The following is a 14,043-nucleotide window of genomic DNA, read 5'->3' on the forward strand; positions in this document are numbered from 1 at the left end:
TCAGTCTGTTCTGTTATATGGAAATTCATGGTAGTTTACAGTTGACTTGAAATTTTAGGTTTGTCAAATCGATTTTGTGAGGTATACTGTGTTATTCACTCTCAACAGCCCTACCAATCCAAGGATAATATATCTTGTGACTATAACTAAAGCCGACCGTGATGCTCACTGTTAACACTGTGAACTGATTTCCACACCATGCTTTAGTAAACTGTCAGCCCTAATAGTTATACATGAGCTGTAGAAAATTGGCTAAAATGTGCAAGAACATCAATATGCTCCTTAGTTCACTTTTACCTACACAAAGAGGTTTTATGGAAATGTAACAGACTTTTGAAATGTCACGTATTAGTGGTTATCCAGCATCAGCATGTTTTTTTTTATATGAAGTATGTTGACATGTCTCACCATACGCTGTTGGGCTGACACCAGGCTGTCCCAGTCGCTCTCTGGCGGTACACTGCTCAGCGGCTGCATTTCATCAGGATGGGCTTTTCCGTGGAGCAGACTGTGCAGGGGCAGCTGTGGTGTGCCGTGGGCCTCGGCACTCTCCTCTTTCTCCCAAGACAAGTGCTCCTGACTCATGGCGTCATCCCCATCAACCACGGAGGCGAAAGGAGACGTGGCTTGCTTGGAAGACATGACTCTGCTGTGAAGAAAGAAAAGGAGAGTAGAGTCAAGAAAAAGGAATGGTATCTTATGAGGATCCTCAGCAATACATGAAAAGGAATGCTGTTTCCTTGAGTATTTCATGTAAGACTCAAGGAAGTAAGTCCAAGTCCAAGCAAGTCCATTCAAGTGTGCACGGCTGTAACTGGGATTGTAAGTGGTGCACCTAAGTAGATGATTCTGAATGGACTGAATGCTCTACCTGACTGGTGTCTGTAGTTGCTCTGGCCTGTGGAGTTTAGAGGAGGCCATGAGGTCTCTAATCCTTTGTTTAATGCAGATGGATGGCTTGATCTAGGACTGGAACTGTGCCTGCTTGGGTCCTGGCCCAAACCCCAAGACAGTTACTCAGGCAGTAGGTCAGCCAGGCAGTGGGACTACCAACCAGATTTAAAGTAAAAAAAAAACAAAACAAAAAAAAAAACCAAACCCTCAGAAATAAGTTCACTCCTCGTACACAGAGATGTAAAACAAGGTTGCTTTTTCCCCTGATGATAATCTTTTTTTTACTTTTTAAGCTACCTGACTAATCTCCTTTATCTCTCATGTTGATTTGTTTTAGTTTTGTCCTTCAAGCATCTTATCATTTCACTCCAAAGCAATCAAATACAAATCAAAAACAACCTTGTCTTCTTTTGTTTCCACTAATCAAATTAGGAAATTATTAAAATTTTGCTGCGACAGTGTTCCCCAAGGCCAATAGATCCTACTTAAGCAGTTTAAATATCAAAAGCTAACAGTGCGGGACTAAATTCACAAATGTCTCACATCTTTCATGAATAATACAGTGAGTTAGAAGAGTGCACTTGACATACACTATCAGGTGCAAAAGAAACTTGTATTAATTCAAATTTTTTTTTTTTTTTTTTACAACCCAACTCTTTTTGGTGGAGAATTTATATAACCAATTCTGCTTTTTCTCACAATTAATGAGGCTGCACTCATGCTGCGTGCTACAATGAATGAAATTAAACACTGTGCCAGCAAATCTAATTATGCATTTGGTATTAAATTAAAAAGGGGATGATATGGACTTCCTACTGATATGAAGTGGAGAGAAGGAGCTGGAGCTTATTTAACTCCTAATCCACTTTTCCCTGAGCTGTTGTTCTGCTTATTTTTCTCAAATACAGGACTTTGACCATTAAAACTACAGTGTGACTGCTTGGGGCTTAGTCTTATCTAGAGGATGAGTGTATGTCTGTGTGTGTCTGTGTGTGTGAGAGAGAGGAAGAAGAAAGACAAATTGTGGGGTGTGAAGGTATGGGTCTGTTTCTATGTGACAAAATGCTCAGGGTATTTCTTAATACATTTCATCACTGATCACCATCTGCCCCCTTCTCCTGCTCTATCCGCAGGGGTCAGTGTGACAGCACTTTAGTTGCACCCTCAGCTTGCCTGGGGGGGTTTGAGAGGAGGGGACTCTCAAGGTTGAGGCAGGCTGTGGTGCGATTGTGTCCTTGCACTTTCTGCTGCAAGACGGGTACTGAGAGATAGGAAATGATATCTTCCATTAGAGAAAGTATTTTCTGAACAAGGTCTGTGGGTCTAATAGTTCTTGGTCTTACTCAAGGAAATCTGTCAAGTGAGGTGTATTGTCCATGTACACACTCTGTTGAATTGTTAGGATGTGGATATTCCAGGCAAGAGTATGTGTAGAGCGCCATTCAAAAACAAAGACAACTTGAGGTGCTTTACAAAAGGAAAAAGATAACATTAAGAAGACAATAAGAAGGAGAATACTTGTTAGAAAAGGATAAAAACACAAAATGTACATAACATACAGTGCAAAAGTGCAAGTGCAACTACAGTTCCATAAGAAATAGCAGGAGGGTTTTAAGTCTTGATTTAGAATAAGGGGAGCAGGCCTGAGACACTTCTGGACATTTATTCTGTCACATAGAGAAATGAAAGGCTGTGTCACTGTTTTGTTTAAACCCTCAAAACAATAAGCAGACCACCCTCAGAGGAGTTGAGAGCTCTGGGGGGAATTAATGCCAAAGCCGATCAGACATAGTTCTGTACTAAATTATTATTCAGAAATGTGCACTGGTGTATCCAAATGCAACTGTCTCTGTGCCGTAACACACTTTCTCTGACTCTGAGTCACTGACACACACACTCACTCTCTCACACATACGCACACACAAGACACATACACACACACGCACTGGCACACAGTCACAGATCAGCATGCGCAGTGAAAGCTGACCTAAACAATGGTAGCCAAAGTTAATCTCATGTGCCTCAGCAGCTGTACAAACAAAAGCCAGTAAGTCAGGTAGGTGTCAGGGCAGGACTAAGAGACACATGCCTGACTGCATGTCTGTCCACCTGTCTGTCAGCCAGTCCTGCTGTCTTTTAACCTCTGTGCCTGGATGTGTTTCTGAATGTGTGTTTTAGTAGGACTCAGTGTTAATCAGCCATTAAATTCTTTCCTGTAATTATATCAAATAGAAAGTGATCTCAAACCTGGGCACCGTTAATTGAAAATTAAAAGTCAGAGCAAAGTTCATAGCATGCATGTAATGGTAAGTAGAGGGGGCAGAAGTGGGGTTGGGGTCTGTGTGTGTGTGTGTGTGTGTGTGTGTGTGTGTGTGTGTGTGTGTGTGTGTGTGTGTGTGTGTGTGTGTGTGTGTGTGTGTGTGTATGCATGTATGTGTTGAACACAGGTCGAGCATGTAGATTCTTTTTTTTATTTTTTATTCATACACCCAAAAAGCCCAGGCCTCGAGTGCAACAAGCACCTCGTCCTCAGTGGAGTGTGAGAGTGAAACAAAGCACTACTTTTGTATTACACAGTAAATCAAGGGGTATTATTTTACCACTAAAATATTCAGTCTCTCAGGCACTTTTACTTTGGTCTCCAGCCATCAGTCAAACTGCTGAGGTGTGAGTGAGAGAAGGGGATAGAGGAAGAGAAAAGGAGAGAGGGAGCGATGGAGACTCCATCCTCCTGTAACATGTGTCTACAGCAATCTTGTTAAAGAATGCAACAGATCTGCGGCAGGCTCAATAACAGTATTTGTCAGCAGGAGTTAATAATTTATTAGCAGTGCTGGGAGGGCTGCGCTCAGGCAGCTAAAGAGTGCGGAGAACCCCCTCTGCCCCACCCCCACCTCTGACAAGCCCCATACAATACTACCTCAATTTATTGAAGGGGAAATGGAGAAGTGCAGCAATAATTCTCTGAAAATATCTGAGGGCAACCATACGGTATTTTATTCCTCATATTCTGAGCGGAGATCACACAGCGCTGAGATCTAAAGGGGTTTGTGTGCAATAGATCAGCACAGACACAACAAAGACATTTGATGAGGAGCAAAATACGAAGAAGAAATCAGTTGAATGTGGGCACTACCGATGCATGTAGAATCTGATCATATTTACTGATAGAATAACAGAGCTTACAGCCCAGGCCTCCGTGCTCTCAAAATAAAATCGGCAAAACAGCCCTGTTTGTACAACTGCAGTGTATTCTGGTGCTGTTGAAATAACTTTTCTCACATTAATAATTGAATCAGTTTCTCTGGAAAACAAGACCAAAATGTGCTTTTACATACTAAAGAGTGAAAATAGGGTGAACTGAAGAGGTAGCTCATAAATCCATGACTAGCTGCCCTCCCTCATGCTTGATTACACAATAACAATGGGCAACTAACAAACCAGAGTAATCAATAAGCGCATGAAACACTGCCTTCCTGCCTACTTTCTCAAAGACAAAGCCCCAATGGCTTTGAAGACGTGAGGCAGAGACAAGGGAGGGTCAGTTAGAAAAGAGAACTGGTCTATATATAGCTGACAATATTGCACACATTTGAAGGATTAGGACTTGAGTTCTCCAGCCGTGGGCTCATGTGGCCTGGAATGCTTTGAGTCATGAATTGTTCCCTGCGATAATGTTTCATCATCGTGCAAAACAACCTCTGCTTAATTGGTGAGTATTAAAGGAGTGTTGTGCACTGCTCATCTTAGGGGTCTTGTGACTGTGGGACCATATGTCCTCAGCTATCCCATTTCCTCTTTCATCATAAAAGGGTCTGACTGACTTTCACCCACTGTATCTGCTCTGTAACACTGTTTACCTTTTATAGACAATGGTTATATGTAACTCCACACCGTCTTCCCCACCACCATACCCCACCCACATGCCCACTTGTCTCGCTGCTGACGTCTTGCACCTTCAAGTTCCAGCAGGGGAGAATATTACACCCTCTTACTTCACATGTTATCAGGAGACAAAGGAGAGAAAATCATATAAATTATTAAAACAAAAAGGTAGGTTTCTTAAAAATAGGATGGGAAAGCAGGCAATGACAGATGGGGGGCTTTAACTTTCCATGTGTAATGCTGTGTACTCATGCACAGCATGCATGCAAGTCTTGTTTTTAGGCAAATGCCATCTATTATCAGCCATAAAAAAAGAACAGTTGGCATAACACTTAAAGAGCCAATTACCAAAGGTGCTATGACTGTTCTGTCATTCTGTTAAAAAAGAGTTTGCTTGATTAATTTGATTTCCAAACTATGGCAATAACCTTAAAAAACCTTAAAATAAATTGTTTCATTGGTAGTAATCTTTTAAATTGTTCTGGAATTAGATAAAGAAAATGATTTAGGAGCTGTAAACCGTGTGTGTGTGAGAGAGAGAGAGAGAAAGTCAGAGAGAGAGAAAATCATCTGTGTGTTTCCCTTCAGGGGTTCCTCCTGTTCTAACAGGTGTCGTGGTAGGGTTCCTCTGGGTTCTTCACCTGCCATAATGAGATATTACTACCTGACAGCTCCCAGCTGGAGGAGCATTGACACGGAATCCACCGTTTAGCACAATTAAATTATCACCCTCCATTGTGATTGTGCCATGCTGTGCAGCAGCCAGGTTTCTTCTGGATACATAATCAACTCGTAATACGGGTTGTATACTGCACACAGTTTCTTTTTCACACACACACACACACACACACACACACACACACACACTCACACACAGAGTTGAATTCCTGCAGATTTAAAAACAGGTACATCAGAAAAAGACATTGCTAGAACTATTTTTTTTTCTTTTGTCATTTGTCAGTGATGCATAAATTGATTTAAATCCCTCAAACCTCAGACGACAAAGTAATTACAGATAATGATATTAAAATATAGTAAATGGTTGGGAAAATACAGATTTTCCAACAAGGTAACCTACGGTACACTGACTGGAGAGTGGGCTAAATGAATTTGTTTAAATTGTTCCTCCATTATTGTTGACCTTCCCCTGCAAAAAGTCAACTCAATTACGGCAGCACTTCATCCTCACTTCACACTCTCTCCTGATGCCTTCTCTATTAGAAACTGCCACAGTTACCACAGCTAAAATCCACACTCAAATGATAGCCACCCAGAGCAAATTAAGCAAGCCACCTGAAGTGCACACTTTACATATTGAGCAGAGCATTGATAATTACTTTGCAGGGTAAATTATTTGCAATAATATGCTACTAGAGGAACTGCCTTGTATCTCACTTTAAACACTTGTGCAGCTGCCATGACAGCATGGTTGGTGTCCTTGCCCCCCACGCAAGGCAAAGGCAGATGCAGGTGTGAGAGTGCTTAAGTGTCCCTGTCTGTCTACTCAGGAAGGGTCGATGAGCACTCACACTCTGAATCCCTCGTTTCCCCCTCCTCCTTCCTCTCATCCTCCCCCTCCTCCTTTTTCTTGTCCTCCTTTGGTCCCCTGTGCCATTGGCCCTTTTCCTGATCCCAGGACACAAGCACAGAGCTAGATTGGCATAACAACCTCTCAGTTCCCCAGGACACACACAAGTTCACTCATGCGTATGCTTTCACAAATGAAGGATGGCCATCCAAAAAATTCACTACTGGCCTTTTTTCTGGACTCGCATCATGCTTTAACAGAAATTACCCACTAGAAGAAGACTGTACTGGATGTGGTGAGTCAGAAACATACACACACACACACACCAGGAGACACTAGCAGTAGAGGGACAATAACTTCAGCAGTGTTTTTCACCAGCCAAACTGTTTCCCTGTCTGAGAGGGAAAAAAATACTGAGACAAGAAAAGCTACTTGTTGTTTTATGCCTCTTTCTTTTACTTTCTCTTTTTCTCTTGGCCTGCTGGGGGATGGAGTTCCCAAAGAGCCCTCTGTTGCTGCTGCTGCACTTAAGCAAACCTCACAGCGAGTCAAGCCATCAACCAACACAACCCTATTTGCTGAGCAACAGTAGAGCTTTGTGGCTTGCCTCATAGTTGACAGTAAGTTATGAGCCCTTTGTGAACAGGAGAAGGAAAACAGAGATCGGAATTTGGCAGGAACAATAATACAGAATTCTCCTGTTCATGGAACCTGAAATTTTCATGGAAACAATTGAGCATTGTTGAAGGAAAGAAAAGCAACGGTGACAGATGAAATATAGAGTGGGGCCCCCTTTTTGTAAGACAGTAAACAAAGCGCTATTCAGGCCAGGTCCATTCTGTCATTTATAAAGATAACTTCTTCTGTGCACTGGAGAGTTTGCAGCAAATGGCTGCACTTCAACAAATCGAGTGTAACATCTCTCACAGTTGCCAGAAAAGTGAGTTGAGGAGCTAGCTTTGGGGTGCCAAACAGAAGTGAGGGGACACATCCCAAGTTACCAAAGAGATACACAATAAGTCTATAGGGAGCATAGAAATCTCAAAAGAGAGGGGAATTTAAAAAGAAGAAAGCAAGGCCTTTGAGTAAAAAAATAATAAAGCGCCACAATCTCAGTCTTTTGTCCAAATACTCAGGGAAAATAGCATTTGAAGGAGCAATTTTGCAGAGAGCAGGAAAAGCATGGGTATTGGTGACTCTGAATGCTTTATGAAAGTGGGGGGTGGGTTATTGTACTGTATGTCAGGGGAACTATGGGCCTCAGTCTTTGGTCTTGCCATCATGAGGTCATCATTGGCAACTTCGGTCCCCAGCAGAACTGGGGTTGGTACAACTGCCGTTGGTTTGGACATCTGGAATGTCGACACACAGTGGCCCACTTTCTCCGTCACTATCCTTGTTCGTTTCTTTTTTCCTCATACAGAACGCTTCACAAGTTCTGGTCACCAAATTGACAAATTTGCAGTGTCTACAGAAAAGAAAAGCAGTTTTGTTCCTTTTCATTCTCATCTCATAAATAGATTTCTGTAGCTAGGGGGGAAAATGAGGAAATTACCTTCAACACTGTTGTAATTAAGCTGCTCTATTCTTATTCCACAGGCTGGAGGGACAACAGCTCATTAGCTACAGTTAGACCCACCTCTGCTTCTTTAGTGGGTTTTTTTTTCCTTTCTGCTATTCTTTTTCTCTTTCTGAATAAATTAATGGTATTCATTGAGCACTCTCACACAAGGGAAGGCACACAAATGTGTCTCCCCTTGTGACAACTGGACTTCTTTTCCCTCTTTGTCTTTGGGCCCTTGTGTGTTTTTTAAGGACTGTGAGAAGAAGGGCTAGGATAGAATTGGGGAGGGGAGAGAGTAGCCAAGTTTCATGTGACACGTCAATTGGAAAATCAAAACAGGGGTAGTTCATTTGCTCCACCCAGATGAGGCCATCTAGCAGAGCTATGATGAATAGGGGTCAGGCAAGCCACACCTCAAAGATTTATGATTAAGGCTTATTATGTTGGGAAACTGACATTGATTGCTGATTTAAACCACTGAAACCAATTAATTTGCCAGTGCTGAATAGAAAGCTTGGTCAACAGTGTGTGTCATTCTGACAGGTTAGATGGGAAGAAGCCGAGCAAAAGTGAAGGACTAAATGAATGGCTGGCGCCCAGCTCTGTTTGGAGGTGGTTAAAAGTTACCGAGAGTGATTGACAGCTGATACAGAAAAAAGAGCAAGACTGGAGAAAAATGAAATTTGAAGAGCAAAACCCGAAACCCTAGCCACTGATCTGAGTAATTGCCCAAAAAGTTGATTCACAGAAGACATGTACAAGCGGCTGTTTTAGCAATGCTAAGATGGTTTCATTCATGGGCTGGCACTGAGAAAACCTGAGTAAATGAATGCGAAACATAGCCCTAATAAAATCAGAGGGCTGACAGACATGGTTGAACAGAGAACGGTGCTGTTTTTCCACTCCAGGGTTGCAGGCACTGTAGTGGATTAGATGCTGACTGAAACACAAAATGCCTCAGCAGTCTGCTGATAACCATGTGTCTGACCACTCACACTGTGCTTCAACTCTTCTCTGCATTTGTCCAGAGAAATGCATAAAAAGACGCAGGAGCCACAAGTGATATGCTATACCTACCACAATCTATAATCCAAGTGATTTTTTTTTGTGCTGAGTTCACAACAAATGCCACATGACGCTTGGTTGCATGTTATTTTTCTCTGTGGTTGTTGGGGGAGGCATGTGTTTACCTTTTCCCCTGTGTCCGTTTCTCTTTTATTCTTTTGCTGGCTCATTCAGAAGACACATGCATCATGACAGTGCTTCAAAATGAAATCATTAACTAAATTGCTTTCTTAAAAAGCCACAAGTGTGCGGCAGGATTTGTGTGTGTGTGTGTGTGTTTGGCTGTGGGCCATGGGCCTCTGGTTCCCAGGCAGCCTCTGCCCCGGCTCTGTTGTGGTTCCCTGCCACCACACTCATTATGCTCAGCCTCAGCACAGCACGGTGCAGGGCTGCGGCTCGCCTCGCCTCACTCACTGGGCTAGTAGGAAATAATCTGGTAATCTCAAACTACTCCTCCATTTCAGATGGGGCCCCATTCACACAAAGAGACCCTTTGTCCCAAAACATTTATGACTACCCTTTGGATCTCAATCGGGAAATCAATCAAATACACATTAAACAAATATGGTTTTATATTTGATGTTTAAAACTTAACAGGAATTTTCTGTAAAGCTGATCTACAAATTTCTACTTCTGTGATATCAAACAACAATTTCTTAAATAAGGGGGAAATATCCACAACAGCTTCAAACATTTATGAACAGAAAGTTAAGATACAAAAAAAAAAAAAAAAATAATACAATTTGTGAAATTTACTCATAGAAACACACCTAGATAAATGCACATAGACATTATGTAACAGAAAACAGACAAAGAAAAAAAAATCTGAAAACAACTTTCTGGAAACTTTATAAATCTACCAGAGATAGATTTCAGTAAACAAAGCAAACAGAATGGAAGGCAAACAAGGAGTGAAGGCCAGACAAATATTTGATAAGGGGATAGAGACTGTAGCTGACCTGCACAACAGGGTAGCTGAGGACCCCACCTACCCACACAGACACACATGCACACCTAACCCTCAACCTCAACTGTCTGTGTGCTCGCCACTGAGCTAAAGGTAGCAGATGTGTCTTTCACAGCCTGCAGAGTGTGTAACCAATCTGCAAACAATAGCTGGAACTTGACAAAGGTCGTTGCACTTGCAACACACTCCTTACAGTAAAGGGCAGTCAAATCCCATTGGCTACTTAGGCAAAATATGCCCTTTAGTGCTTTTTATTACTTTACGGACCACTAAGGATTTAACATTGAACACAAGCAGAGTCCATATTTATTTTGTATTTTCTGTTGTTGTCTAGGCCCATTAGTGGTATTTGAGCTCCTATGTAAGCCCCTTAACAAAGTTTAAGTCACCTTTTTGACCTCCTGTTAAACTAACAGTTGGTGTAAACATGTTCAATCCTATTAACCTAATAATATACATGGAAGCGGGTAAAGTGCCACAGTGCCATGTGCTAGAAGTGCACTCTGAGTCTTAATTACAACAGACAGCCGTGACAGTGAAAAAGATCCAGCACAGGCTATGCTTCTAATACCTGCCACTGTGACCACAGGATGTGGGGCAACAGAAGAGTAACTACATTTCATAACATACTAGATCAGTGATGCCACTGTGTTATTTCTGTTAAAGATAGGTTAAGGATTTTCATTTCAATGGCTTTCAATGTCGCATTTAAAGGTAAAATTGCTTATGTCCTCTCATGTCTTGGACCCACACTTACCAGATTTATGATGACCGTTTTGATATTTGCATTGTACACTCCCCTATATGTTTTTTGTCCTTTGGGGCCACATATTAGATGGCTACACAATGTGTCAACGTGTCTCACAAATCTTAAAATATAAAAATATCAACCTTGCTTCATCAGTTAAGTAGGTCACTGTTAAATTCATCGACATTTTATTTGCTTAATTTGATTATGTCTGCTGCTTGGTATATGAAGCATGTAGTCTATGTGTTGTGCATTACACATACAGCATGTTGTGATGTTCTGAAACACTAACCTTTCTGTCTATTTTGTTTTCAGGTCTGTGTACTGGAGATTGCAGGGTTTGCACCATCTATAAACCATCTTCTGGTGTCAGCAGGGCAGCCGTCCAGCATCAGCCTGGCATATCAGCTATAAATGGCAGCTACATCACTACAGCACAGGCTAAAAATACAGGACCCGGGTTTCTTCCGTTTCCCTGTATTCTCAATTGTGTGTGAAACTCTAGCTGGGAAACTCTGTAAGACTAGCTTTATGTGGAAAAAAAACAGTACTAGGTTTGGACCTATTAAAGAGCAAGTAACAAATCCACAGTATTTTGACAGCAAAATGCAAAAAATTACAGCATTTTTCTCTTTGCTTTTGAGCCAAGAAAGCTCTCTAAAAGCTATCAAAAGTTTCAAAATTTCCCACATCCCCCTCCTGTGGGTGTGCCTGTAAAGTGCCTCACTCCCCTCTCTTGAAAAGCTCCAAGGGATTGCATCATGGGACGGGGTGTAAGACGATGGTAGCAACATACTGTAACATGGGGGAAATACTTCATGTTGGTGGATTCATAAACACCTTGTACACTGGCTGGCCACTCAGACTGGTCTGTGCTGTGCTGGTTGTAATGGTCGAGCTGACTGTGCCCAGTGCCAAGTCCTTTCACTGGTCTAAGTGTTGTTTAGGAACGCACACACACACACACACACACACGCAGAGTCACAGAGATTATAGCATGGCTTTGTTTTAATTGAGTCTCAGCTTTTGTGGTGTCTGTTATCTCTGACTAATAGCATACATTGGCCCTCTCTCATTATCAGAGTGGGTCTTTATCAGAGACCCTTGTTTGATACAGTTAGAGTTGATGCATTATGAACCGCGCACCAAGAGTCAGCAGTGATCTGCATATTCAATAACTTCCGTAATTATATGCGCAATTCATCAGATGGGATGTGATTGCAGGGGAAGTGGAATAGAGTGGAATAGAGAGGAGCAGAGAGGTCTGATTCCTGGAGGACTAAAGTCTAATCACAAAACTAACATGATAATTGAAATCTAAATTGAAAGGCTTAGCTCTCAGGGAGAGTATGTCAGACATGAGTGTAGAGGCGCTACTGAGAGTGAGTGAAAGAGAAAGAGCGGCAGGAAAAAATAAGATTTAAAGTGTGCATATAGTACAGAAGCCACTAAGCCACCAACAATAAAAACAAGAAGAAATAGTGGTGCTTCACAACAGTATTATAACAAGCTCCAAATAGGTCTCTGTTATCCAGTCAGGAGGTAAAACTCACTTGAGGTGAAAGAGCTTTTAACAGCCTACTGGGAAGCTGTGTGTATTTACAAAATAATAATAATAATAATAATAATAATAATAATAATGAATTTTTAAATTTTTCAGTTACTTTGATATTCACATATGAAGTTGTCAACTCATCTAAGTTACCAGATAGTTTCTTTAATAACCGTCTATTTCTGGTCACTTTTGTAGTGTTGTTGAGTCGTCAAGAGTTATAACTTATCTGCAGTTACTTTAAGTATGAATTTCAATATGATTGATTATTAAATTCAATATGAGTTTATGTTTACAATCTGTAACTGACATATCTTTTTTTGTTTTGTTTGTTTTTTTTGTTTTTTTTTAAGTGTAACTCTTCACTCACAAATAAGGAAAAGTGTTTAAAAAAATCCAGGGAAAATATTTATCTTGTTTTCCTCAACACACTCATAACCTGGTACTGGAGAGTGTGCGTCAGTGGGCAGTTCAATAATTGCTCAATATTCCACACTGTCACCATTATCCCTTTTTGCTTGAGTAAACTGTACTACATGGCCTTTAAATTCCAGTTTTCAAAAGGTGACTGAAGTAATTGCTTGACAACAACTGTGTGAAAAGGGACATGTTCCCTGCATTGAACCGAATGGTCCTCAGCTTACATCAGAGTGTTTAATTGCTTTAGCTGTTCATTTATCCTTTTACCCTGAAATACTTCACAGCAATTACAGAAAAAAATGGCCATGATTTTTGTTTTTTGGTTTTGGATGTAATCTTTCCTTTCACACTGTAATGTTTTATTTTTCCAAACACATTCTGTGGAGGTATGCACCATCATATAAACAATTTTCCTTTCAGATGCATCTGATCAGAGGAAGTATTCTGTCGGGGCATTGCACTGAAATAAAACTGTCCTCCATTTCACCTCAAAGGCTGTGCTGTCTTCACGTTCACTTCTAATGTCTTACTCATTTGTGAACCCAACCCGGTGGAAGAACTGAGAAAAAGAGAGGATGCAGAAAAGTCCTCTCTCCCATTTCCCTCTCCTCCCCCTTTCTCTGCTGTCCCTCCCGACCACAGGATTCATATTCATCCCTCAATAACGTTTAATTAGTAATGCCAAATTCATTAACCTGTACTGCTGTTACGCTGGCCTCAGCCATAAATTAGCTTAATGCGAGCAGACATATTGCAGCTGTAATAAGGGACATAAAACTCAAAGAGAAACACATACTGTTCCTCCATAGTCATGGATCATTATAACTCAACAGGGTTTTAGAGCGGGAGTGTTCCCTTTCAGAGTAGCAGTTCTTTAGCAGCTCTTAACTGTAAGCCCATCAAACATTTTTTTTTCTCTAGTAATGCCTTCGAAACTTATTTTAATGTTGGTTGAAATAAAAACAATGTTATTGAACTGCATTACTCATGACAACCATTACTTTCATCACCACTGCTCTCATGTTTTCACTAAAATTCTGATATTATAATATCCTTGAGTATTGAATGGAAATGAAAAATACAAAAGAAGCAGAAAGAAATGCTCTTATGCAGCTGTCAGTTGTTTATAAAAACCGATGCAGGAAATAATTCAAACTGCTTCTGATAGCTCCATCTAATTATTCCAACTCTTTGGCAACTTTTTCGTGCTTATTTAATCAGCTGAAGGAATATGTATCCATATATAAATTATATATAAACACATATATAATCTTCAGGAAACATACTGCTATTGTAAAAAGGTCGGATGACTTTCACTGTCCTAGGATTACACGTTGACCTTTCTGCCCCTCTATCCCCCAGTGAGCGCGCCTAACAACTCGCACCAAAGAGCCTATTAGGCCTGGATCCCACTTTGTTG

The 14,043-nt window shown here is 41.0% G+C and overlaps 1 protein-coding gene across 11 annotated transcripts in view; it reads right to left on the bottom strand.

The window, feature by feature from the left end:
* Window positions 1-14,043, bottom strand: part of sox6 (SRY-box transcription factor 6) — a 135,518-nt gene that overhangs the window by 88,146 nt on the left and 33,329 nt on the right. For 9 of the 11 annotated variants that reach the window (XM_071488591.1, XM_071488585.1, XM_071488580.1 and 6 more), the window contains one exon: window positions 409-649. In XM_071488591.1, the coding sequence (XP_071344692.1) occupies window positions 409-649 (241 nt within the window). The remainder of the gene's footprint in view (window positions 1-408; window positions 650-14,043) is intronic. The other 2 variants (XM_071488587.1, XM_071488584.1) reach the window with 1 other exon arrangement.

Source organism: Trachinotus anak, unplaced genomic scaffold (genome assembly GCF_046630095.1).
Source record: "Trachinotus anak isolate AG129_WGS33_773 ecotype Australia unplaced genomic scaffold, CSIRO_AGI_Tana_v1 ptg000011l, whole genome shotgun sequence".
Taxonomy (NCBI): Eukaryota; Metazoa; Chordata; class Actinopteri; order Carangiformes; family Carangidae; genus Trachinotus; species Trachinotus anak.